Below are 26,462 nucleotides of genomic sequence, written 5' to 3' on the forward strand. Positions count from 1 at the left end.
TAATTCAGAGCTTCTGTATTCCTTTCCTTTTATTTTCTCCATATTTTTTCGTTCCTTATATGAAGCTTTCAAGTGAAAGTGCTTATAGGGTATATTTTTTAGACTAACCTAATCTTCTTCTTATTTTTTGTAGCTTAACGTTTTGCGATTGCGCTCCGAAGTTAAGAGAGACGATGATGAAGCTCATGATAAAATGACGGACTGGAAACATGGAAGAAAGATGGGAGTATGTTGAGAAAATGCGTGCACACGATATTTGTTCACCACAAAGCCCACTCAGCGCGATCTGGGATGGAACCATGGACTTCGCGTACCGTAGGTGGGCGCTATACCACTCAACCGCCACGGCTCTATGTTTGCACTACTTTTAGCTCATATATATATATATATATATATATATATATATATATATATATATATATATATAACATTTTACGAGGAAAGCCCCATAGCATGAATACTGGATACTTTACTGTGTGCCAAATCAGTCAGTAATTCAGCAAACAGAAGTAGTAAGAACCAAACGGTAATCATTTTTCTGAAACATCTGTGAAATAAAAATACATCTATAAAATAAAAATTATGATGGGAATACTGGAAAAAGAGAGCTGATCCAAAGCTTAGATTAAATTGCACTGTCGCTAATAGATGGATAACAATAACTACGTTTTCAAAATTCAATTCTTCGTTACTCGTGAACGGATAATTAAGCTCAAACTTAAGAACATTAGCAAACTGACAATATATCTCTACTTCAGACCACTCAAACTGTACTTTCATCATTGCCAGTTTTTTATAAATAAAATCACAAAATTTCCTTTTTGTACCTTGTCTTCACCACAAATCCTAGTGTTGATAAGCATTACGTTAGCAACACCTTCCAGTCGAATTTCATGTTATTGGAGTGAGTCATTGGCGGAAACGGCATATCCCGCAACTGCCATTTGTCACCAGTCTTCTCAACAAGAACTACACTGCAATAGGGAACTTTCTGCATAATTCTGGTCAGTTCTTGACTTGTACGGGGTGCTCCGCCTACCAATTGACGAGTGCATACATCTACAGTTGCGGCATGACCTACTAGTAAGATATTACCACCTGGAATGTTTGAAAAAAATAACTGTGATTAATGAACCTACTGAAATATGTACACAGAAAGTTCTTTTCTTCCACTCCCACCTGCAATGGGAAGTTGGATCCCAATCGTAAGGATGACCTGCAAGTCACATTTTAATTCAAAATCTTCTCCTCCATTACTGAAATTTAGAACGGTCACAAAACTTCAGAATCTTACTGACAAATCAATTACATTCATTGTACTCATACCATAGTCTTAAATTTATCAAAATAACGACTTTAAAATTTAACAAAACTTTTTGTTACTAGAACGACATAACACATTATGAACTCAAATGCTAAAATATTTTTATTGTTGAGCAGTATATTTCCGACGTCTGTGATGCCATTTTCAAACACATTCATATCAACACTTTTTTCTTAACTTATCTTCTTAGTTAAAGCACCTTAACATTAAAAAGAAACTCATTAAATTTTGAATTAGAACTTTTACCAAATTCTACCTCTTATCGCTTTCGATTGCGACAAACTGACAGTCATACGTGTGTCAAACATATGTGTGTGGCGAGAAATCAAATGAAAAGAAGTGCATACGCGCGTCGAACATGGAATACCTGGATTCGATTTCAGATGGGAACTCATGCGGTTCGAACTCACGTTAAGCTGTAGATCCACGTCTCATATAGTCTCAGATCTTAAAAACCAACCAACAATCGAGTCCCGTTAAATTTTGTGGCAATGAGGATCTCAAGAAGTGAGGGTTCGGTGTGGAATGCGAGAGGTTCGTTCCTACCAAATTTCAGGTTTGGATAGGAACTAGGTAGAAGACTTGCTACCTTACATATTAAAGTTGGAACAGAATGGAATTATTCGCTCCTTGACAGCTTAACTAATTTGTTTGGGAAATCCATTGGTACATGAACACACGATACGCAAGTGTAATGATCTTACGTATGCTTAATTATATTTCTACTTCCCTTCTGTGTTTTATTTTATTTATTTTTTTCTTTTTGTGTTTTCTTGAGGGACAAAGTCCAAATGTTCATCTTTACGATATAGCTATATTTAATATTTATTCTTGGGTAGATAAGATAGGCATATTTCATGTCAATTTTAATCCCTAAAGTGCACTTTCATACCTAGATTTCTTTTGAAATTCTATCATTATTGAACAATTTAAAAGATTCTTTTTCATTTATGATCTTTGAATAGTGCTAAATATGGAGTGCTAAGTATTTTATTCCATTCTTGGAAATTAGATGTTTATATATTGTAATATCCCACGTGGTATTGTATACAAACAATACTTTACGCTTACAAACATCACCACATGGTTTTATGTCAAGATACTGCGCACCACGTGGATCTATTACAACCAGCAGAGGACGAACCTCGGCTCCTCCTACGAAGCAAATGATGACATCCGAGCAGCAGCGCCACCGCCGCAAGGACGCCTTTATAATGGGACGCAGCCGGCAGTTCTTCGCCAGTTCTCTGGTACTGTTTGCCACGGAACATTAGGAGTAATCTAACCCCAAGCCTCTAGTCTGCCATGGGACTCTTGGCTATTCCTTCCCTCCTGGCTTAGCCTGCCACGGGGCTTCGTTGGGAACCCTACCTCAGTTGCTTAGCCTACCAGGAGATCTGTGACTACTAACCTTCTCACTGCTTGCCATGGATCACTGGGGACTCCTTTGCTATTCTGCTTACCCTGCCAAGGGGGTCTGTAGAGATCCTCTCCTCGGCGTCACGGTCAAGGACTTACTCATTTCTTACCCAGTAATTTAGAGGAGAATAACTTTGTAGTATTTCTGTAAATACTGTTATGTAGTAAGTTTTATAATAAAAGCCGGTAGTGGGAACAGACTCCGGACACTCATTTTTTTACCTTGCTCTACCTACAACATATATGGGACAGAGTTTTACAATATACATATACACAGTACTTTTATATGATCAGAATTCTGATTTAATTACACTTTTTGTTTTTTAAATTGCGTTTTGAAATCGAAAACAGGAAAATGAATACGTATATGTTAATGAATGAAAATGAATACATAGACAACTTTTCTTTAGTTTAACGTCTCACGATATGCTCCGAGGCTAAAGGAGATGGTGATGATAAGTTGGAATGAAAAAAAGTGGGTGGAAATGGGAAAACCTGAGAAAACCATGCACACAGTGTTTATCTATCAAAACCCACTTGACTTGAGCCGAGGTCGAACCAAGGACACCACGCACCATAGGTTTTTTATTACCGTTGTTCCAACCATGACTTTCTTGTATTAAAGCATTGATTAATGAAAGAATACCGGGGTACATAATTTTCTACGAAAAGGTGAAATTAAACTAAATATTATACTTTGCGTAAACAAGATCTGGGAACAAGTTAGGATAAATAAAACTGAAAAAGTGATGGGAAGGAAAAACAGTATTAGACGAAAATGTTTTGGTGATGATTGCAGATAAATAATCTTGAAAAGAACAAAATAATTGTGAAAATTATCAACACCAAAGAAAATGTGTAGAAATAAAAAGAGGACAGCATTTAAATTGTAACCTGAAAAACACAGGAACTGAAAAAAATAGTAATAAGGTAACACGGAGTATATTAGAGAAAGACGCATCCATGAACCAAATTGTAGATCCTTGGTTCATCACTATCATCGTGTGGATAAGGCTTTTCTGGTTGCCCCTCGTATACGTTGATTTTCTTCCAGGTTCACAAGTTTTTTCTTCTTCCGCAAGATACATTTTTCTTCTTCTTTCACAAGTTTGACAGAAGATACATTTCCTACCAAGCAAATACTTTTTAACGAACACAAAATGTAAGGGAAAAAAATATACAAAATTCGCAATCATTTGCTGCTTAAAAAAAGTCCATTAGGGTTTGAAATATTACAGATGATTATTCATAATACTGTTTGCTGCGAACATGAGTGTTATAAATGTTTTAATATTTTCTATATTTTATAGTAATTTTCACACTATAATTAAGCTGGTTTTATTTATTTGCACAGTAAGAACTAGAATTTAAAATTACAATAAGGCTTACACTATGTTCTGTATTGAATGCAGGCAGCACATATAAACTAACTGATAAGGACAAACGAACTTACCCTTTTCCGCTGTGCTTTTTATGACACTTTGCGAAAGATAAAAACTACGCATATAAAATTGTTCTATGCTTTCTCGTCTATCATGCAGTTCATCCACTCGAACAAAAGGTTGATAATTAGGATTAATATTGTGACCAGCGGCTGTTAAGTCTTCAACAGACATCCAGTCTGGTAGAGAGTCTGGATACCAAGCTAGCCATTCAAATAGCCCTGGCTCAATCATTATTGGAAGGTCTTGCTGTCCCAAACCTGAAATTCAATTGAGAAGGGTGTAAAATTAAGTAATCCCATTCTTCACTATTTTAACAAAGGTTAGAAATATATGAACAAGTATACAACTGATTTTCGGTGGAAGTTCAGTAGCTGTTAAAAGTTTGGAAGTAAATATGATTTTCGACGGAAAAAGAGTAGTCACACTGTTTAAAGATTGCTATAATTTCACCGTCACTGTAGAGTATTTACCTGAAAATTATTTTGTTACAACTATATTTCGTAGAATTTTGTGAGTAGTTTGAATTTCGTCGTTGGAACAGTCGCTGCTAATATTTTATTATTATTGGCCAAAACAAAAAGGTAACGAGCGAACCTTGCAAAAGGTTATCTACTCAGATGTGTATTTGTTCTGACAGGAACTCTGGAGCGGTCGAGCATGTATTGCGGGAGTTATTATGGGAAAAAGACAGTAGTCAACCTGTTTTGACAGTTCACAAAATGTAACTGTGAAATATCACGTGTGTCCATTACGACTGAAGTGATAGTGTGATGCAGATGACTATTTTGTATAAAGCTTGGTATATCACCTAAAACTGTAATATGTTAATGGCAAAGCGTACAACAGGCAGTAACAAGGACTAACGCATAATTGGATCACTTCGAGGAAACTGGATTTTTTTACATTAAAACTCGTTAATCCCAAGAAAATAGTTGGTGATTTTTTTAAAACAAAACTTTTAATGAATTTTGTAATGAGTTTCTTATCCCTAACAGTTTTTCTCATACAATCCTACCAGCTTAAGGGATAGTACATTAAAGTGATTAAACGATCCAAATTTACATTGAATAGGTAATTAGTACGACTCAGATTTTTATGATCTAAAAACTCTGAAAATATGCATGCATTTATTACATAAAAATGACAAAATATGACTAAAAAGCCATACAATTTAACATACGAGAGCATTTGACATTAGAAATCTTGAAACCGTACTCAGTGATGCCTAGTTCTATCACATAAAAGTCCCTACAATGAATGCAAATATCTCTCACACTCGAAAAATATATCTACGCTCAGTCAAAAAGGAAAAGTCTTGTATTGATCTGAAGGGGTGGTCCGAGACAATGTTGATCATCAGTATTTTTGCAGGACTACTAAATATGTATTGAAAATCTCCCTCGCATGTGGATGAAAAAAAAAAAATCCAATGCAACAAACAAATTGTACTTCAGGTATCACTGCAGGGGAAAAGAAAAAAGAAAACACACACACACACACACACACACACAGAGGGAGAGAGAGAGAGACTGACTCTGACTCATTCACTCTTAGGTGGTTAGGTGGCTGATTTCTCAGCCTCTCTCTCTCAAATAACAAAATGGTAGAAGCTACGCCAGGTCAAAAACCGTTAACTCGTACATTCTACAATATTCCTTCAAATTTTGTTACACAAGGCCAAATATTTCTAAAAGAGAAATTTCTAAATAACCTCGTTGTCAGTACTGGCAAATATATTTTTGAGCAATAAGTGAAATTCGCTTAAAATTTGATCAAAAATATGCTTTTATGTCACTTCGAACCCCAATATAACCTAAAGCTAAGATATGGTTCAAATATGTATTTATATGACCAATAAAAACAGTGTCTTCAGGTTTACGGAAGTCAGAAATGTGTTTACATTTAATTAGACACGTGAAAAAATAATGTCAGGATAAAAACATGTATGTCATAGAAATACGAGCCTTAATTATTAGAATTTTTCTCCGAGAATTAGCTTCACTATTTATGAAATTTGGGTTTGAGTCACGGTAAAAGGAAAAGATTTTTCGGTGGAAATGTATAATTGAATAAAGAAGCTGCTAGCGGACCGTGGGAAATTATAACGTGGGTGTTGATAATGTAACACACCTGTGAGTTCAAAGTGAGCCATTTGGCAGGCCAGATTCCTTTAGAAGTTGTACGGCAGCAACTTTTTATTGTTTATCTGATATTTGCGAATTCACTGGATACCATATCATTTCACCAATTTATTTCAAGCATACACTAGAAGGCAATTTCCAAAATACTGGTTATGCTTCCCACGATTATTTCTACCTTTGAGGACTCCGGTACAGGTCTGCACACATCGCAGAGAAGGTGAACAGAAGCAGTGATGAAGAGTGACCCCGGCTGCACGCATGGCTTCTCCTGTCAATGTTGCTTGCAGCACTCCAACGTTTGTTAATGGGCAGTCTTTCAGGAAGCCTTCTGGGCCACTTTTTCTAGTAGGAACTGTTTTTGGCATATTTAAGTCTTTTCTTATATATTTACCTGAAAAACAAGAAAGAAAAACTACTTAATTAAAAATTGATAAGTGAGTACAACAGAACATGTGATTTATACCCTTCTTCGGAGCCGAAGGATGATCTCTGACGAAAGGAACAGAAGGATGATCTCAGATTAACAAAACACAAGACATTCATTGGCTTCTGTAGGTCAGGAATGGAATGTCGCGCGCCGGTGATTAACCATAGCAGAACTAGTACAGCATGTACAGAAGCAGATAATCCAACATCCACTGGAAATAAACATATATATACACACAATGTATTAACGAACTATACCGTCAAACTGTACGAGGCGTAACGAAATAAGACAAGAAGTTCATATGAGGAAAAGTGCATTAGTTTCAGGCTTAGAATTATGAAAAACCATAAAAAAAGCTGTTTTAACACGCGCTGTTTCGAATTCAAAAAACCGTGGACTGGCGGTCCATATCAACGCAAAGGAAGTCATACATACGCAATACAAAAATGTATATTTCAGCGATGTGTAATGGTTATGCAAGGGATTTCCTACAGAGTATAATTTCCAGACATCCTTTCAACAGAATTTTCAGATATAGTCTGATTTCAATGTGGGCTCTATGTCCATATGGACTTTGATGTGAGAAATCATCTCGTACAGTCTGTCGATATATTTCATTAACACTCCGTGTAAGGAAAGATAACACTTTATCTACATAGATCTTGTCAATACAGTACAACCTGACGAATGTAAAGCAATACATCTTGAGTACAACATGAGACAGAGTTTGACATTATTTTTTGTAAAAATTTCTGTAGCTTCTGACAATAGGTCATCAAATCATTGCATACGAACAATTTCTGTACTGTGACATTTACAACAGACAACTAATCCTGTCTGCAGAATCGTATTTAAAATAGCATTAACATTAGGCCAATTACTCTTAGATACAAATAACAATCGATATAAGTTGGTCTCACTAATGTTAATACGTTATCTTGCATTCGCTAATTTATTAATTACATCCACAGTTATGCTTTATTAAATCTTTTCAGGTGTAGGATTTCATCCCAGAAGATAAGGAACATCTGTACTGAAAATAAATAAATAAATAAATAAAACCTCTGTCGTTTACCTCGTTGTAGTCACATAATGACGGTATATCCTAATGTTTATAGTTTGTGATTCCTGGAAGTTAATATTATGAGTCCTGTAAGCAACCCATGTTTCACCTGTGATGATCTGGTCCAGAAACTTCTCTCTCATCGTTGTATCGTTGCAAAAATGTCAATGCTGATCCCATGTGCCTTGCTTTGTGTTCTGGAGTTAGTTGCTTCGGCACCCACCTGGCACACAACTTCTTGAACAATGGGCGCTCCGTGACAATGATGTGCAATAACGAACGGGACATCTGCGGGAACAGACCGCTGAGTTTCGTTATTGTGAAGCGACGATTCTGCATGATGCATTCCCGAACAAGGTCCACAAGGTCATCTGTGATGACGGTTGGCCTCCCACTGCGCTCTTCATCATGCACATTTTGGCGTGCAAATTGTCTACACCAGCAACGCACCATCTGCTTGCTCATGACGTTAGGCCTATAGACCTGGCACAATTGACGGTGGATTTCAATCGGTGCTATGCCCTTTGCATTCAAAAACTTTGTCACTGCTCCCACTTCACACACGGCGGGAGTTGGAATAGGAACGTCCATCTTCAACCACTGCCAAGACACTACTGAGAGCATTAGGGAAGTTCCGCTGGCGCGTGCGCCATGCTAGGACCTTACTCTCTCACGTGCACGCAGGTCGCGCAACATACGATTTACTAGCCATGGGACACGTAGGAAAGTTACTTTTTGGATGCTCCTCGTACAATCGCAGGTATTTGAACAGTCACTGCATTTGCAGAGAGAGAGATGTGCAAGATAGGGAATTCGTAAGGCACTTGCAATTTCCTTTGGTGCATGAAACATTGCATCCACATTTGGTAAGTTTAATGACACTTAATAGTGCTGGCAGTTTAAGTGACTTTACAGGTACGAAAGAACAGTCTTTGGTAGTTTCCCATCCATTTCCAGATAGAGGTGGTAAATGTGGTTTCGAACATTTATAGCCTTTGGGAATCAAAGATCTTAGTACATATGGCTTCAGAGCTCCCATTGTTGGTGGTAATTTCTCTCCTTCCTGGTTTTTAGTTGAGAATAAGTGCCATTTTAACACTGGGACAGTGTAAATTTGACTGCTTTTCGTGTGTGTCATACAGATGAATTTTTCAAATGCTTGCAAGCCACTTAATGGGCCAAAGCTTTCTTCACTAAGGCATTAAAAAGCTGTTATAATATCACTATCACTAGGAAGACTTAGATAAACTTCAATCCACTTCTCTCTCTAGATGCCAAAAAATTTTCCTCCCCGGTCTCCTCCTGTAAATGCATGTAAGCCAACAAGTCGTTTGGCTTTAGCATCACCAATAGAAATACACTTTTCACGAACATTTATTTTTCTATTCCTTTCTCTTTTTCCAGTCAGAAAACAGATATCACCTTTGACTGAATAGTTGGAGACTAAGTCCATGAACAAAATAAAAGCATCTGTGTCAGGTCAAAACACATCACCTTCTTTCTCAATATCATATCCTAAGAAATAATGTCCAGTATGTGGAGTGGTATCAAAGTATCGGCTTCTTCATATGTGTACTCAAAATTAGGGCTGAAGAGATCTGGCCTATTGCTGTATGTATGAGCCAACCACAATATTAAAATGACTAGATCCAAAAGAATTTAGTACTGCTTTCCCAAGGTATTCTGTTAATTGAGCTTTCGTCTCATGTGTGACAGAAAGGTTTTCATGGGAACTGTTTGTTTGACGTGTCTTTGATGAAAAATTTTATGGGAACTGTTTGGCTTAGCCTTTTCTTGCGAGTTTGTTCTTTCAGTGAATTTTCAATGTATCTGTCAAAAATTAGCCTGACTTCATCGTAACCAACTATCATATTTTGAATGACTCGAACAAAAGCCTTTGTAAGATCTGCACAAGTATTCATTCATGTCGTTTTTCTTATAGACTGCACTATAGCCATACCATCACTCACGCTTACTCTTTTATTCTGTGTGGTAGCTGAAGAGCATTCTTGATAATGAGATGGTGATGCTTCACGATAACTTAACATGAGGTGCATTTTCTTATGGCAGAAACGAAAGAGCTCTTGCTAGACGGAATACAAACAATCATCGGAAGAGAATACGGACCATGGTATAACTGAAAACTCTTAATTTCCTAATTACATCTTTTACGTTTGATTACACTTCATGATAATAAGGAAACGAGTAAGCAATTGTCTGTCTTTTCTTATCTCCAAAATTTATTGTAGGCTTTTCATTACAGCTTCTGAATAACTTTAATTTCAATTTTTTATTGGATCCCACATAGAAATATTAGCGGTATCACTGTTTAGTCTAGTTTCAACGAACTGCCATGTTGGAGGCCATCTTGAAAAAAAAATACAAAGTCATTAAAGAAAAAATGGCACTCGTAATTTTTATAATCTACATGCTATATAAAATATGCTGAAAAAATAAAACTTAGAACGTAAATCAGCGAAAATACTTACGAAACATAAAACGCGACGGCCATGTTGGACGCTATCTTGGAAAAAATACGAAATCATTCAAGAAAAAAATGGCACTCGTAGTTTTTAAAATCTACATACTAAATACTATATGCTGAAAATATAAAATCGAACTTAGCACGTAAATCGAGCGGGAGAACATATGATACCATACTATTATTTTAATAGTAGTAAATGTTTAACTTACCATTGTCATCAAAACAATATGGGACCCACGATCCAAATGTGAAATCTACTCTTTCTCCGTGACGTATTATAAATATTTGACGTGGGCCTGGTATTGGTTCAGAAATAGGTTTAATTATTTCTGCTTTCACCTAAAATAATTTGAAACAAAAACATAATTTTGTTAAATGATAATTCTAACAAACCTAACATTTATATAAATGAAAGAAAGAATAACTAATCTGTATAAAAATTACAAACCCTAAAAAAATTGTCAATTTAAAAACTCATTCAATATGCCTTTCCAGAATTATTGTACAATAGGTAATTCGATTTATATCGGTTAGATTTTGAAGAGTACTCAACTTTCGAGAATCCTTACCACAATCACGAGAAACCTTGTAGTGTTTCATTGGACCCCAGCCGAATGTGGACTAACGCTCAACATCGAAATTTTCATTGCAGCAAACCTTAGCGAAACGCATGCAAAGGTTTTCAGTCCCAGTTTTTTCTGTACGCTTTCTAGAGGCCAGCGACGGTAAGCGAACGATTGGAGAAATGTTTTGAACAGACCAACGCTGCAGAAATTCAGCAGTGGCGAACACAGTGGCAGCGACCTTTGGCATCACTGTCACAGAATGAGATACTAACAATGATAGGTGTAAGGTTCATCCATTGTGGAGTCTGACTGCCATTTAGACCCCACCAGGTGTTTTTCATACAGTTTTCTACAGTTTTTTGCTTTCGTTTTTAGTGTGGCGCGGGAGCAAGTGGTGTACGTGGATGCGGACACACCTCATCTTGAGTACCTTACGAATGCTGTGATCACAGTTGAAGGTGACAAATTGAATGACTTGTCCACCACATGCTGGGTAAATGGAGTTTCCTGGCACGCCAATGGGTGGTTCCCCTGCAGCACTGCGGGTGTCACTTTCCTTGGAGCCCTCTTCCTGGTGCTTCTCCATGGCATGGCTTTTTTTGCCATGAGTTTCTGATCTGTATGACGGATCTGTATGGTGGATCTGTATAGCTTTCGCAGTAGTCACCTAAAGAATGAACCTATTCCCCGACATACTTTCACAATGCGTATGTAGGAGAAACAAGCATGGAAAAATGCGGCTATGACATACCCTTTCCAGTGACGGTTTAACTTAGACGCCATTTGACGGAACTCACGCATGACACTGACTCACCTACAACTTCAGAAACACTACTGCTAAACACAGAAGACGCATCGTTCTAACGTTATTTCTTAGTTTGTAGGGGTTCATAATTTACTCCGATATAAACAGAACAACCTTATGTGTAAAGAAACCCGAATTTCTCTTACTGGGTACTATTTCCTGACGGTCGACGTTCACGAAGTACGATATAATGTAACATGCGATAGTCCGTTACAATTATTTATATTCTTTACACTTTATTTCCGGTCATTTATATTGTGCAGAGGTTATAATTATGTCTTAATTTTTTCCTTTTGTCTTTTTCTAAAAAAAATTTCTTTTTTAACGAAAGAATGATATTTATATATCAAGGCCATTTACTTGGTTTAGTAATGTAATGAAGTCACCAATTGTGAATCTTTGTAAGATTGCAGTCGATTCCAGTTCGTTCTCGTATGGCGCTGCAGACCGACCTTACGTTCAACCTACAGAGTTTTCATGGGGAATTAGGTGGTTCAGCATGGTAACGTTAACATCTAATTATATGTGGTAACGCTAACACCAGGTGTCATCGGTAACATCTCTGTTAGATTGAATTACGGAAGTGAGTCAGTTATCTATCTCCTCGTTTTTTTTCTTCGTTCCTAGATTTCCAAACTATGCTACGCATAAATGTTGGAAGTCTTATGTCTGTCTATCTGTTGACAGGTAGCACAGCAAAAACGGTAAGATATATCGAGAAGCAGTTTTCTGTAAATCGATTCAGAGTTCCAAGAATAGATTCCATCATTCTCATTAACCTTGTATTAAAACCGGAAGAGATTGAAATGAGCCATTTCTGGTTTCAATGTTCTATGCCATACAACAAAAACGGTAATAGGTAGCGACAAAATTTTTCGCAATCTCAAGGGAGTATATCATAACCATCTGCAACATATTACTGAAACCAGAAGTGGTTGAAATTTACTAGTACTTTCGGTTTCAATACTGATTTCCATTGAGCGAAAACGGTATTTTTTTTATGCAATCGACTTAGCGTCTTAAGAGTAGATTCCATCGCCTTCGTTAACCCTCTATTTACACCGGAAGTGATAGAAATTTGTCATTTTCGGCTTCAACGTTTGCCGCTATAGAACAGAAACGGTAATAGATAATAAGTGTTTTTCCAGATGATTCAGCGTATTAAAATAACATATCATTATCACCACAAAACTCTACAGAAACCGGAGTGGTTGAAATTTACTAGTATTTCCGATATCAATATTGATTTCCATAGATCTAAAAGAGTATGATATACCGAGAAGCAGCATTTTGCAATCGATTCAGAGTCGGAAGAATGGGCCCTATCTCCGTTGTTACCCTTCTATTTAAACTAAAAATCGCAGAAATTAACCGATTCTGGTTTTAACGTTGATCGCCATAGAAGAAAAACTGTAATAGAAAGTTATAAGTGGTTTTCAGCAATCAATTTTAGCGTCTCAAGAGAACATACGATCACCATCTGCAAAACACTATCAAAACCGAATGTGGTTCGACTTTACTAGTATTTCCGGTTTCAATACTTATTTCCATACAGCAAAAACGGGATATCGGAAAGCACTTTTTTGACAGACTCAGTGTCCCAAGAATCGGTTTGTCTTATCTTTTGTCCATTGGTTGAAACCGGTAGTAGTGAAAATCTACGATTTTTCGGTTACATCACTAATGACACTATGGATAACACGGAAGCAGATAGCGACAAGCATTTTTAAAATATGAATTCAGTCCCATCAATGTTTCACCTCTGATTTTCTTCCTATATTACAACCGCAAGTGATAGACATAAATTACCACTTTCAGTTTTAATGTTAGTCTCCATAAGGCTAAAATTGTAAAACAGCGAGTAATGGCTTTTTGATATGGATTTAGCATCCGAGGAACACGTTATATCTTTGAATTACAACCAGGAGCTATACATGTACTACTTCAAGTTTGAAGTCTACCTTAGTTTCACACTGTGAAACGAAATTCACTTGCATTTTAAGCTAAGTTTAATCTGCAAACGTAATATAAAGTTAAATAAGTAAAAGTAAAGTTGAAAGGATACTTAATTCCGCGATAGAAGTGATCAAAATCATTAATAAAAATAGTGAATTACGTGAAAAAAGTATACAGAAAGTTAAGAGGATTAGTGTGTTCAATCTATAACTATCCTTATGAAATATTCTAGTTATTTTGTTTTTATATAGGATTTCATTTTTGTGTAGCGAAAATATGTTTTTTCCTTTAAAAATAATTAATGCAGACAGATGATTAAAATAATGAAAAATTAATCTGTTATCAGGAACATTATTTCATTGCCATAAATTACGCTAAATTTATAAGCTGCTGTAAGGATATTGTTTTGAGGTAATGTTTTGATTATTATCGGTTGTCCAAAAAACTATAAAGGTTTCGTTAAATAACAAACAGTAATTTGCTAAATTGAACCATAGTTCAACTAGTAATTGTTTATTTCCTAATTATAATTTCAGGTAATAATTTACTTATTTGACAGTAAAAACTGTCTCACTTGAAATAATATAATAGTACAGTTAACTGGGCAAGTCTTGTAAAGGACTTTAATCTAGAGTTTAAATAGGGAAGCTTATTCGATCTAAAGCGATCTTAAAATTAACATTTAAACAGTGTTAAATAAATGTTTGAAGCTCTTGCTCTAAATAAAGTAATAATTAAAGTTGGGGAACAAGTAACACCATAATAATTCTAGTAGTTGATTGGGCAGAACATTCATAGACGAAATCCCGGAAAATATTGGTAAGTGAATTGAATCTTTTATTTCTCTACTTTTTCCTATTGGATCATGTTAAGTATCACAATTAGAATTAGTAGTAGATTTGGTAGAAGCAATGACCAATTAATCACACACAGCACGGTGTTTGAAACTAAAATTTAAAATTTTTGATAATTCGTATTCCTCCCTCCAGAACATAAGCGTCCTGGGTCTGTTGAGATTTGGTGTAGAATAATTAATGATATACTCATTGGGCTTTACTGCCAACACTGATTGAAGACTTCAGCCTTGAAAGATGACAGAACATACAGTTTTCAATTTATGGTTGTCCTGCACATTATGCGACAGTAGCACAACAGGTACTAAATAGGGACAACAGTAATCACTGGATTGGCAATGATGGCTCAGTAAATTTGCATGCCAGATCTCTAGCCCTTATGTTGCCAAAACAATTAAGAAAAAATAGTAGCATTGTTTATCGCAAATTTATTTTGGAATGAAAATGTCGGGTTCCCTACCGTAGAAACCTTGGTAAACTTAATTTCACTAATTACAGCGCCATCTATCACTAATCGAAAAAATGTTTCGAATAAAATTTATGTATTTTCCCCCCATAAACTTCGGATATGCAATAAAAGGACGAGGATTCCTATTTAATACTTCCAAGACACCACCTTCTACCAGCAGAAAGGGGACAGGGTGATTTTCCCCTCCAAAATATTAACTTTTTGATTCCCAACATGTTTTCCTCCGACGCTTATTTCTCCAGATTTTTGCATTTTTAAATTTTTTAAAATATATATCAAAAGAAAGTAGAAGGTGGCGTCTTGGAAGTATTAAATAGGAATCCTCGTCCTTTTATTGCATATCCGAAGTCTATAGGGAAAAATAAATTTTATTCGAAACATTTTTTCGATTAGTGATAGATGGCGCTGTAATTAGAGAAATATATATATATTAAAAATATATTGCAAGAGACGTTTTTCTTCAAAATGGGTGAGATTTAAGACAGATCCGATTTCACCTGCATAAATCGGAGGTATATGTTTTAAGTTATTTCCAGGTCATGACTATCATCTTGAAATACATCATATTGGATCAACGTCACATTCTGCAAGATGATAATGTGGGAGTATCAAGAGAATTTGTGCATAAATGGAATGTGCAGTTAAGATTCATGATTATCAGGAACATGTCAAATGCTACTTAGAATTAAAATCTGATACCTGCTCAGGTACCCACATGGGTAGATTCAACAACAATCATTTCCTACTGACTGGTATATGACGTAGGGGCACCCTTTGACAATCACAGAATTAGCAGAGAGAAACACTACAGCAAAGAAGGGTGGAGAATGCGTTCGGAGAATGGATCAAGTATTGACAATGCACCCACAGTCAGGGATCGACGAGTAGTATTCCCATAAAACATTCGACTACACTATCGATGGTCTTGTTTGTTTATTACCCCTACTCTTTCTCAACATCAGGTTTTAAGTTTGTTCCTTCTTCTCTCTATGTGATTTACTGAGAAGGGGAACAGCGACCTGTGACGTTACAGGCCATTTGGTGTGAAATGACAGTTCTAGAGGATGTGCTCAATGTGTTACCCTCTGACGCCTAACATTATATTTTAAGGTGTATTATTCACTCAGCATTGATGTGAATGAGCATCTGTAGCGATGTTATTATAGGCCTCCATGGATAGTGCTGAAAGTGGTATATGTCGCGGATTTTCTCGGGGTAATCCTATTGTTTCAAGTAATCCCACTAGTGAAAGTCCAGGTGATCTGAGTGGCCATTCAATGACACCACGCGTCTCAATCTGGTAATAAGAGAGCTGCAAATTTAGCTGATGATGAATCTCTTGTTGATGCCCCATCGTGTTGGGAATAATGAGGGTGGGTTCTGCCGCCTGTACGAAAGCATGGAAATATTGTATCCTGAAGTCACTACATGCAGTTCAGAGGAGTGAGAGTTGTGCCCAATAACACAGGTTGAATATGGCCTAATTACACAGGTGCCCCATATCCCATTCCTACAACATATCACCTTCGAACCAACTTCTTTGGATGCGTTTACCCAGTAGGAGTTTGTTGATTGATATCAGTTTAATGGCCATCTTCGGCATCGAGGCCAGATAAAACGGACCTAATATTGGTGTGGGATCTGGATATTACTTGAGTTTGTATGTAACTACTCCCACCAATGTCCGTTTGCGTTAGCCACTAGGTCACGAATAGACTCTATTACGGCGTGGTTTGCGTTGCTACAGCATCAGTTGTTCTAATGGTCTACATCACGTTTGGTTTGTGTTCACGTTTAAGATTTAGTTAGAATTCGACCCGTCTATTTGGGTCTTCCTTTGCTAGTTTCTGAACAGTTCTGTTGTATCTTGTCTGGATGCTATTTGTGGACGCCTAACTGACACCATATTCTGCTGATAGATGCTACGTACTTCTTGTTGAAGATTTTGTGGACGTTTCCACCGCAGGGTTTGTCCGCCAATTACATGTATCATGAAATTTAACTACCAAAGATGCGACTATGTTGTGAAAGAGGGGAGCCATCTATCGTTGAAGTCGATAGCCATGATGTTGAGGTTACGTTTAACAGCTATCAGGATTGCCCCCAATCCTCTCCTGCATTATCAGGTTCATCGTCTTTACATGCAATAAACAGAGATGATATCAAGCTCCAAGTATGAAGTGCGCATTTTCAATTTTCCCTGCACACTACATAAATTGTGAATACGAACCTGAAGATGTATTTACCTTGTTTACTGTTCTTGTTTTATTTTCTGATTATTCATTTTGTTACATTTAAAAGTTATTCTGTATAGATGAACAGTACATATTTTGGCATCATATTATATACAACGAAAAATAAGAGAAAGCTATAACCTGTAATTTTGAATTATTGTTGCTATTTTAAAAAATCGATAGCTGCGACACATCCACCTCATTGCACATAAACATACGGAGCATGTTCATGTTAAAATGATCGATCGAATTCACGACACTCGAATTCTTATTCTTTCTAAATTTGTTGGTATTAACTAACAAACAATGTTTCTGTAAAAGTAACTTCTACATTTATCTGTTGTGCGATTATGTCTAGAATAAACAGGATATATGAGACATGGATCTACTGTCTAATGTGAGACCCGAATCACATACACACTCTCCACGAATCGAAGCCGGAAGAGCGAAATCCCATGGGTGAGTAAGATGATCACTTAACCATAAGGGAGGTCTCAAGCCCTTTAATACAGGATTTTGTTTTACGGTTTTATGTATGCCCTGCATGAAATATTCGGGTCTATATTTTCTACAATTCTAGATTTCAAGACGGCTGCCGTACATTCGTCTTTCCCCTTCTGATTTGGATGGTCTTACTAGACTCAGAGAAGGAAATCGTTGTTGCTACATTTATATACTCCATTGCAAGCGAGACTCTAGTACAGAGAGCTTAGACTGATACGACTGAAGTTCGGTTAACACTATTGTGGTTGTGAGCTCCAAGTACTTCCGCTGATATGAACAGAATAGCAGCTGATAAGGAATAATTCTCATACTTTTAAAGAGAGAATAACGATGGATTTATGAAGGATGACCCTTACTCAAGTTAGATTAATGTTTTACTCGAGACGTTATACTTCTTCGTTTGAATTCGCAACGTACAGTAAAGTGAATACAAGTAGAGCTGTAAGGTCCTGAAATGCACACTGAGTTTGATATGCTAGATGTAATGAAACACTTGAATTCTAGGCATAAGTCAGTTGCCTATATCTACTAACTACATACAAACACAAACATCAAGATTCACAAAATAATGCTCTGAGATATTGTCGATTCAGTTTGAATTTAGGATATATGAAAAATCATGTAATCAAATAAAGATGAGATGAAAACGCTTTTAAAGAAAGCACTTACTTTCGAAACTTTTTTTTTTTTTTTTTTTGCATGTACCAATACTACTTACTGGTTGATCTATTTTTATTTTTTTTTTTCTGTCAAAATGAAGACGTTTCAAAACAACTTATCATCTCAGTTCTTGTACAAAATTAAAAGCAGGCATATATCTTCTTAATTGCAATATATATAGTATACATTGTTAAGCATTTTTTTTTTAACGAAAAATTACTCATCTTGTGTTTATTACAATGAAAAAAATTGTTAAAGAATGTCATTACAATAAGTGTTGGGAAGTAAGCAGTAGTATGGCAGTAATTGTTATGAAATTTGCTACATGCCGGATAGAACAGTTTTAAGACTGAGTCTGTGGAAATAGTAAGGTATTCACAGATTAAATAAGTACATGTCACATTTAATGTAGGATTGTGAGAGATTGTGAGATACTGTATTCACATTGATAGTAATTAGCGAATTATATGAGGGCGATATTCGCTGAGAATTAGTAGGTTATTATAATAGAGTCATTGTGATAGTGTGTGGACCTTAAATGTGAGTAGTAGTAGAATAAAGATTTGATGTACGATTCAAAATATTCCTACCTAGCTCCGTATCACGTAGCATCCCACCTCTACTTCCTGTTATCTTCGTAGATTGTTTGAATTAAAAATCGTGTATGCACTTCTGACAGCTAATAATAATAAATTAATTAACTCTATGTAATGTGTGATAAACTGTACAAAGTTAGTTTTTTAATCAATATTTTTAAAGTTGAAAATGAATCTAATGGACAATTATATACTGTGAACGAATATTACACTAAAATGGATGTGCTCCGATGAAACATGTGTGCTAACTATCAAAACAATTGGGCTGTGCAATTGTCTACTGGCTGTCTCGACATGACGGCATTCGGGGTAATGACCGAGCCAATATAGCAGCCAAGCACATCCTATTGGCAGATTTTGCGTTGGAGGACTCTTTCCCGAGCTCCGATCCATGTGGCCATTTCGTCTAACGGATGCGATCTCATCGGCAAGCAGATTGGAAGCAAGTCAACGAAAGTAAGTTCAATTCTGTTAAATCTAATTTGAGTAATCGACAGACGTCGTTGCGTACTAATCGTCAAGATGAAGTTATCCTGGTGCTCCTTGATATCGGATACTCTTCTAACATATTCTCATTAAAAGCGTAGTAGTAACTGCCCGTACCGTGAAGAAGTATCATCCCCCTCATTATTCGGTACATTCTTGTAGAATGTCAGGAATACTCCTCTGAGAACATTTAGAATTGCCTTTAAAAAATTTAGTCGGGTTTTAGCGTGACGATGTTTTTACTGATCGTATTCTTGCTTTTATACATTCGATTAAACAGTTGATGTTCCTAAAGGCGTCTCTTTCTAGCTCTTCCACATTTTATTCTATTATTATTACTATTCTTTAATTAATGTTCTTGTCATTTTTTTTTACTAATTTAGCTTTTTCAGTTTCATTGTTTTAATTGTAATTCTAATAAGCTTTGATATTTATTTAGTTTCATTTGCTATACACATGATCGAGCTTTTATTTGTTTTTTCTGTAGCGGGGCACCTTCATCGTCAACCTGCTACAACTACGTAACTGAGAGAAATGACATGTGATGAAATTTGTCAACACTCGCTGCGAGCTATGCTATTAAGCTGATCTATGCAGAATGACTCTCGACGACTGTAGAAATGTTTTGCATGAATAATGGTCATCTACTGGACGAAAGATAGAAATCTGTGCAATTCTACATGTCATATCACACTCCGCATCTTTCTTTGATTAAATCTATTTAATCCCTTCTTTGAATCTCCGTTCCACCCCCCCTTTTTTTTTAATAGACGTTCTTTATTATTAAATACAGTGTTTCAAAACGAAACATCCTATTTCAAACAATGCAGTTTTTTTTTATCCGTTCTGAGAGGGCGCAGTGGCTCAGTGGTAGAGCGTTCACCTCCGGTGCTTGGGGTCCCTGGTTCGATCCCAGCTCGCGCCGTGTGGACTTTGTGGTGGACAAACACAGTGCTCGTGGGTTTTCTCGGGGTTCTCCCGTTTTCTTCCACTTACTTCATTCCACCGTTTCCCTCATTTCTCATTATCACCGTCTGCTTTAGCCCAACAGGCATAACCGTGGGACGTTAAACTTAAAGATTTCATTTCATTTCATTTATCCGTTCTGAACCAACAATCCAAAAATGAACCGTCGGAAAGAAGGAATTCTCAAGTTTCATACGGCTGCTATTAGGTTGTAGTAGCGTGCTTCCTTTACCGGTCACTTCAATATTTGTCAGAAGAAATAATTTTGCGCTCTACACTTCGCGAAGTGTGAGTTCGTAACAACTGTTCAGCGTGAATTTTGTCAACAAATTCAGGGTTCCCACTCTCTTTTCCCCAAAAACATTCCAGGACGTTTCCAGGACAAATTACCAATTTTCCAAGACTTCGACACAGGAAAGTATAACAGGATTGCAACTGTAGGTTCAAAACTCACAACATTGAAATGAAAAGTACAGTAGCTTATGCATTTAATATTAACGCAAGTGTAGTAAATACTTAATAATTAAATACGCAAAGCGGAACGTAATGTGTTTTTTTTCTTTCTTTCTTTCGAAGGCCTCCCAACTCCCTTTATAGCCACTCGATCCATCCACATCCAGCATGTATTTTCATTTTTTCTACATTATAATTGTGCACCAAACAAATTTAGACAAAAAAAAAAAAAAAAAAAGATAGCATTTGACTTTGTCAATAAAGTAAAGCACGACTTCTGCTCTGTTTTATGTGCAAGCTAGTGTGCTTCAGTCTCCAAAGCTTCACTTGTTTCCATAAATTTCCTTTTCTTTCTCTACAGCTGCTGTACATTTTCACTTATCTCTTGCTCTGCACTTACCTTTCTCTTTCAACTGTTCTTATTTCCTCCAGCTCTGCCATATAGCGCTGCCTTGCATGGAAGGCATGATACAGCATTTCTTTCGTGATGTTGATTGAAGTAAGGTCTTTATGGGAAATGTTATCATACACCAATCTCAAACCGACCAATGATTTCTACTTCATATTTTCAACAAGCAGAACTTTATTTATGCTGTAGCCTCGTTCGACAGCAGCCTGTCCATGAGACAAAACCAGAAGCTTCTTTATGATTAACAACGAATCTTTAAATTCTTCCGAACAACCCAACAGTTTTGTGTGAAAACAATCCAGCCTCTCAGGGTCCAACTTATACCCAAGTGGATCTTTAAACTTCTCAGTAAATTTTACTGAAAAGTAAGTACGGTTGCGAAAATAGACTGATTAAGAAGGATTGATAGTGGTAAAAAGCACAGTTTCTGGAGGATAGCGCTAGTGAAGACAGTATCCAAGAATGGGTTGACAGACTAGTGGATGAAAGAAGAAGAAGAGAAGTTCTAGCCAAACACGCTGTTGGGAGAGAGAAAGCCCACAACCATCCACATATGCAGGATCACGACAAATTATTATTCAGCACAAAAACAGGAATAACAGACAAAAATAGCAATCAATTAAAATCTTCATTATAATTATGAAATATCTGACATTCAGTATTTCTGTAAATTTCAAGGACAGAAATGCATTTTCAAGGACATTTCCAGGATGTTTCCAGGGCAAAATCAATTAAAGGACATTTCCAGGATTTCCAGGACGAGTGGGAACCCTGCAATATCCTGGCGTTAAAGCTCCTACCGCTCAGAGCATTAAGCGATGGTATAAAAATTCCAAGAAACGAGTTGTTTGCGTCAAGTAGTCGTCCTCTCGTGTCAGAAGAAATGTGGAGTGCATGAGGCAGAGTTTTGCACGTAGTTCTCAAACATCTACATATGCCATGAATCCTAAGGGAACCGGCCATATTGAGCACCCACGCTTTGGCATGTAAAAACTTTATGATTAGCATGTAATATAAAATTAATCTAAAGTATCTATGTCTATACTATGAATACTATTTACATTTTAAATCGCATGATTCCTTTTGAAATACCTTGCATTTATGTCAAAAAAGTTCGACCCACTCTAGCTGTACTCTGAAATGTACGCCATCAAATTGTAGCGAGGCTAAACTTTATCTTTAGAGGCGTACGAATTCCAAAGCAAGTACATAAATATTACTTACCAAAAATCTGACAAAAAGACACATGCAGGCACAAATAAAAGTAAACTAGTGCTTTCGATGACTCTTCGTCGGACAGAGAAGGAAGGAAGAATTAAAGAAACATCAGTAACGGAGAAAAACAGGTTCAGGGTGCAGTATTCAACCCGAAGGACTATAGCGTACTTTAAAACAAAGGATTCCTCCTAGGCAAGGATTTCCTCGAGGTCTTCGTCTCGGAGCAGACTGCTGCCCACTTATTAATACCCTTCCCACGTAATGCCAACATTACTCCGAGTCTTCACCTTTACATGACACATAACCGCTGAATTCATTGTGCTATTTCTTTACAAAGGAGTACAAATACCTTAACTATACTGTTGAAAGCTTTTTATTGGTGACAGAAAACTAGTATGATATAACGCAAATTTTACATTTGACCTTTTTGTTAATTCTTTGATGGAGGTGAAGATGTTTCAAAGGGTCAATTTTCATAATGGGGTGTGAAGTTTAGTATATTTGCGTAGGTCGGGAAAGTTTTTCTAGGTTTGTAAGGTGGTAAGTATATGATGATCAAAACACAAAAGTTTTTGGAAAGAATATAGATTGAGATGGTATTGAGAGAAGAAATTTGGAAAAAATGAAATGAAATCTTTGAGTTTTACGTCCAACGGTTATGTCGGCTAGGCTAAAGGAGACGGTGATGATGAGTAATGAATGAAATGGTGGAATGAAGAAAGTGGGAGGAAACGGAAGAACCCCGAGGAAACCCACGCACACGGTGTTTGTCCATCACAAAGTAAGTTCACTTGGCGGGGGCTGGGATTGAACCCGGGGCCCCAAGCACAGAGGTGAACGCTCTACCACTGAGCCACCGCGGCTCCCAGAAGAAATTTGGAATAGAAGATACTGTGATAGAAGACTTGTTTCCAGTGAGGTTTTTTCACAATTGAATTGCCTGCGAGTAAGATTGGGCGGATATCCCGATATGTGATTATCCTGAAATAGTTACTAGGTGACGATGCTGAAGCCAATAGCATCCAAATGATTAGGAAAAAAGTATTGGAGCGTTTCGTATGGTGAGAGTGAGAACTCTTGGAATGGTGGTATTGTATATTGTTACTATGTTTGATGTGTATGATAGAGTAAGGTTCTCAATGCTATCAAGCTTAACTTCCCTATCAAGGAGGTTTGGTAAGAGAAACTCATGAATTCAAAGAGACCTTAGAGCTCCTCCGTGGCTAAGCGGTTAGCGTACGCGTCTTTGGCGTGGGAGACCCGGGTTCGATTCTCGGCGGGAGCTCATGTGGTTCGGATTCCACGTTAATCAGTAGGTCCACGTCTCATATAGCCTCGCTGCTGAACGGGACGTAAAACTCAAAATCAATCAATCAATCAATCAAAGAGACCTTAGGAACATGTACTGGCTGAACATAGAATCACTGGTACCTAGTAATCGAAACCCAAGACCAGAGTAATGTTACAGAATTTGTTTCTGGCGTCCCATGAGTAGGATGATGTATGACTACATCATGCGAGTACCCCTTGAATTTCATTGATGATAATTTTCGATTGTGAAATTATTCATGGTCAAGACAAGTAGAGTTAGTTTAATTAAAAATTGTGTACCAGCATTTTGATTCGAGGTAAGGGCTGAGCTGAATGGAATATTGCTGTAATATCTATGAAGGGTAGAATGGTATTTGGTAATGGAAAGAATACAGGATAAGAAATGGTTTGTACCTTTGAGGTGTAATAGAAGAGCTTACACATGCGCTTCGAGGTGGAAGTCAAGAAAAGCTAGGCTCGGTATCAAAATTGGAAACCATGGATCTACGTAGGTCCTTTGGGTTTTATATAGAAGAGTTCTTGATGACTTAGAGTATAGTGTAAAATGGTATTTGGAGAAAGACCTGAGATTCTAGTGAGGATTTCATAATTAAGGAATATACCTTAAAAGCCTTAATGCTATTACCTCATCTCCGTCAACAGTGACATCCATATTTTCATAGACGGACGTTCTCTTCTCTTCGCTAGAGTCACTGGTGACGTCTGACGGCTTGTCACTTTCTCCTCTGGCTTCTGACGATGACGAATGTCCACTAACACCACTAATGTTTGGTCTACGAACGAGCGACAGCGAATCCAGCTCTTCGACTTCTTCTGCCTCATCACCTTTGTAGAGAGGGATTATCCTACACAAGGGGGTCACCAAGGTTTAGTTTCACTTGAGGATACACAAAAACAATCAATTACCAAACATATACAATTATAGTACAATTCTTTTTCTTGCTTCTGCATGCAAAATGATTTGAAGATAGCTATTTAAACTTGGTAAAATACAAAGCAATTATTTATGACCATACAAAGAAAGAAGGAAAGTAGGAAACTGTACATAGGCAAACTACACAAATGCTGTCATCTCACTGACTTTTCTCGCGGTCAAGCTTGGATCAAAATTTAATGCAATATTTTGTAGATCCTATTACATGACTAGTAAATTTTATAATTTAGCAATACAACATGTCTTATTCAATATAAATATGAAAAATGATACAACTTTACCTTATGGGTACTGAAGTTTTATTACGTGCCGATAATTTCGATGTCTAAAGTTATCTGCTGAGATCTTTTTTCCAGGACCACAGTAGGTACCGGTACCTTAAATTGTCTAATCGAGTTTACTTTCACATATTTTATCTTCTACTTTCTTCCAAACATTTATAAATTTTACGCCTGTTAAAAGAATTGAACTTCCCGATCTGTTTAATTACTGAGATTCATTAATTAAAATTTATGAAAAATTACACAAGTAATAATGTTTATATATATATATATATATATATATATATATATATATATAAAACTTATAAAGGATTGTTATTATCAACACCTTTGGAAATTTTTCATAAATTTAAATTAGTGAATTCCTGAAACTGGACAATTCTGGAAATTCACTGCTTTTGGCAAGAGTCAAATTTATAAATCTTTGGAAGAAAGTAGAGGATATAATGATGTGAAGATGTGAAATAAAACAATTCGGTTAGGCAACTTAAGGTACTATGGTCCTGGAAGATGTCAGTAGATACGTAAGTATAGACATCGAAACTATCGGCATATGGTGAAACTCCAATACACATATGGTAAAGTACTACAGGGTGACTTTTTTAAAACTCATGGATTTCATTTAGGTCTAAAATTTCTAACTGAAGTCCAATTTTCATGCAGTTTGTAGCAAATGATCAAGGAAGGATGGGAGATTTATGGGAGTATGTTTACTAGTTTCAATTGAGGGGTAAATTTGGATAAGGGCGTACCTAGCAATTCTTCAATTTTTCAGGAGAGCAGAAAAACAAACGGCCTTATCCAATTAACCAACGTATTCACAGAATAATTTTGGAGACAGGCGTTCGCTACGGAGCAGAGCTATTACCTTAACACCACCTAGACACATGTGGGCATGCTGAAACTTGCAGAAAATATGTATATCTCATTTTATCGGAAATAGGTCGATACGCCCTTATCCAAATTACCCCTTCAATTCATCCCGGGTAATATCGGCCACACATCAAGAAAAACAACAAATATTCACCAGCGTACCTTACAACTGAAATGAGGTTTTGGATTTTTGAAGCGGAATTGCAGAATACAAATTAAGTGTTAGTGAGAACACAATTAAGTGTTAGTGGTAACAATCATAAACGTAGAAATTATTCTTTGGGTGACGAAGAGATTTCTTGGGCGACATGAGGAGTCAATAACTGACATCTTCCACAACACTTGCCTGCGGGATCCGATACTTTCTTGCTTCATTCAAAAGCGGTCCTGTTTCTTCCAATTTATTCACTAATGACAATATTGTGTTCCTGTATGGGGCAGAACGTAAGACAAATTTGTTTCTAAATGTTCTTTGCATAACAACAACAGATTCCGGTCTCCAAAAACTTTTAACGATAAACGCATGTTGCTCCAAAGAGTACACCATTCTCATTGTGTACTG

At 36.7% G+C, this 26,462-nt stretch overlaps 1 protein-coding gene across 3 annotated transcripts in view; it reads right to left on the reverse strand.

Annotated features, from left to right (window-relative positions):
• Positions 1 to 390: 390 nt before the first annotated feature.
• The window catches only part of Epp (Ecdysteroid phosphate phosphatase), a 58,208-nt gene continuing 32,136 nt past the window's right edge, over positions 391 to 26,462 (reverse strand). For 2 of the 3 annotated variants that reach the window (XM_081730604.1, XM_081730606.1), the window contains exons 8-12: positions 24,438 to 24,657; positions 10,514 to 10,643; positions 6,505 to 6,720; positions 4,197 to 4,445; positions 391 to 1,098 (exon numbers count right to left, since the gene is read on the reverse strand). In XM_081730604.1, the coding sequence (XP_081586730.1) occupies positions 863 to 1,098; positions 4,197 to 4,445; positions 6,505 to 6,720; positions 10,514 to 10,643; positions 24,438 to 24,657 (1,051 nt within the window). In that variant the 3' untranslated portion in view covers positions 391 to 862. The remainder of the gene's footprint in view (positions 1,099 to 4,196; positions 4,446 to 6,504; positions 6,721 to 10,513; positions 10,644 to 24,437; positions 24,658 to 26,462) is intronic. The other variant, XM_081730605.1, reaches the window with a different exon arrangement.

Source organism: Thermobia domestica, chromosome 11, assembly GCF_964235325.1.
Source record: "Thermobia domestica chromosome 11, izTheDome1.hap1.1, whole genome shotgun sequence".
NCBI lineage: Eukaryota > Metazoa > Arthropoda > Insecta > Zygentoma > Lepismatidae > Thermobia > Thermobia domestica.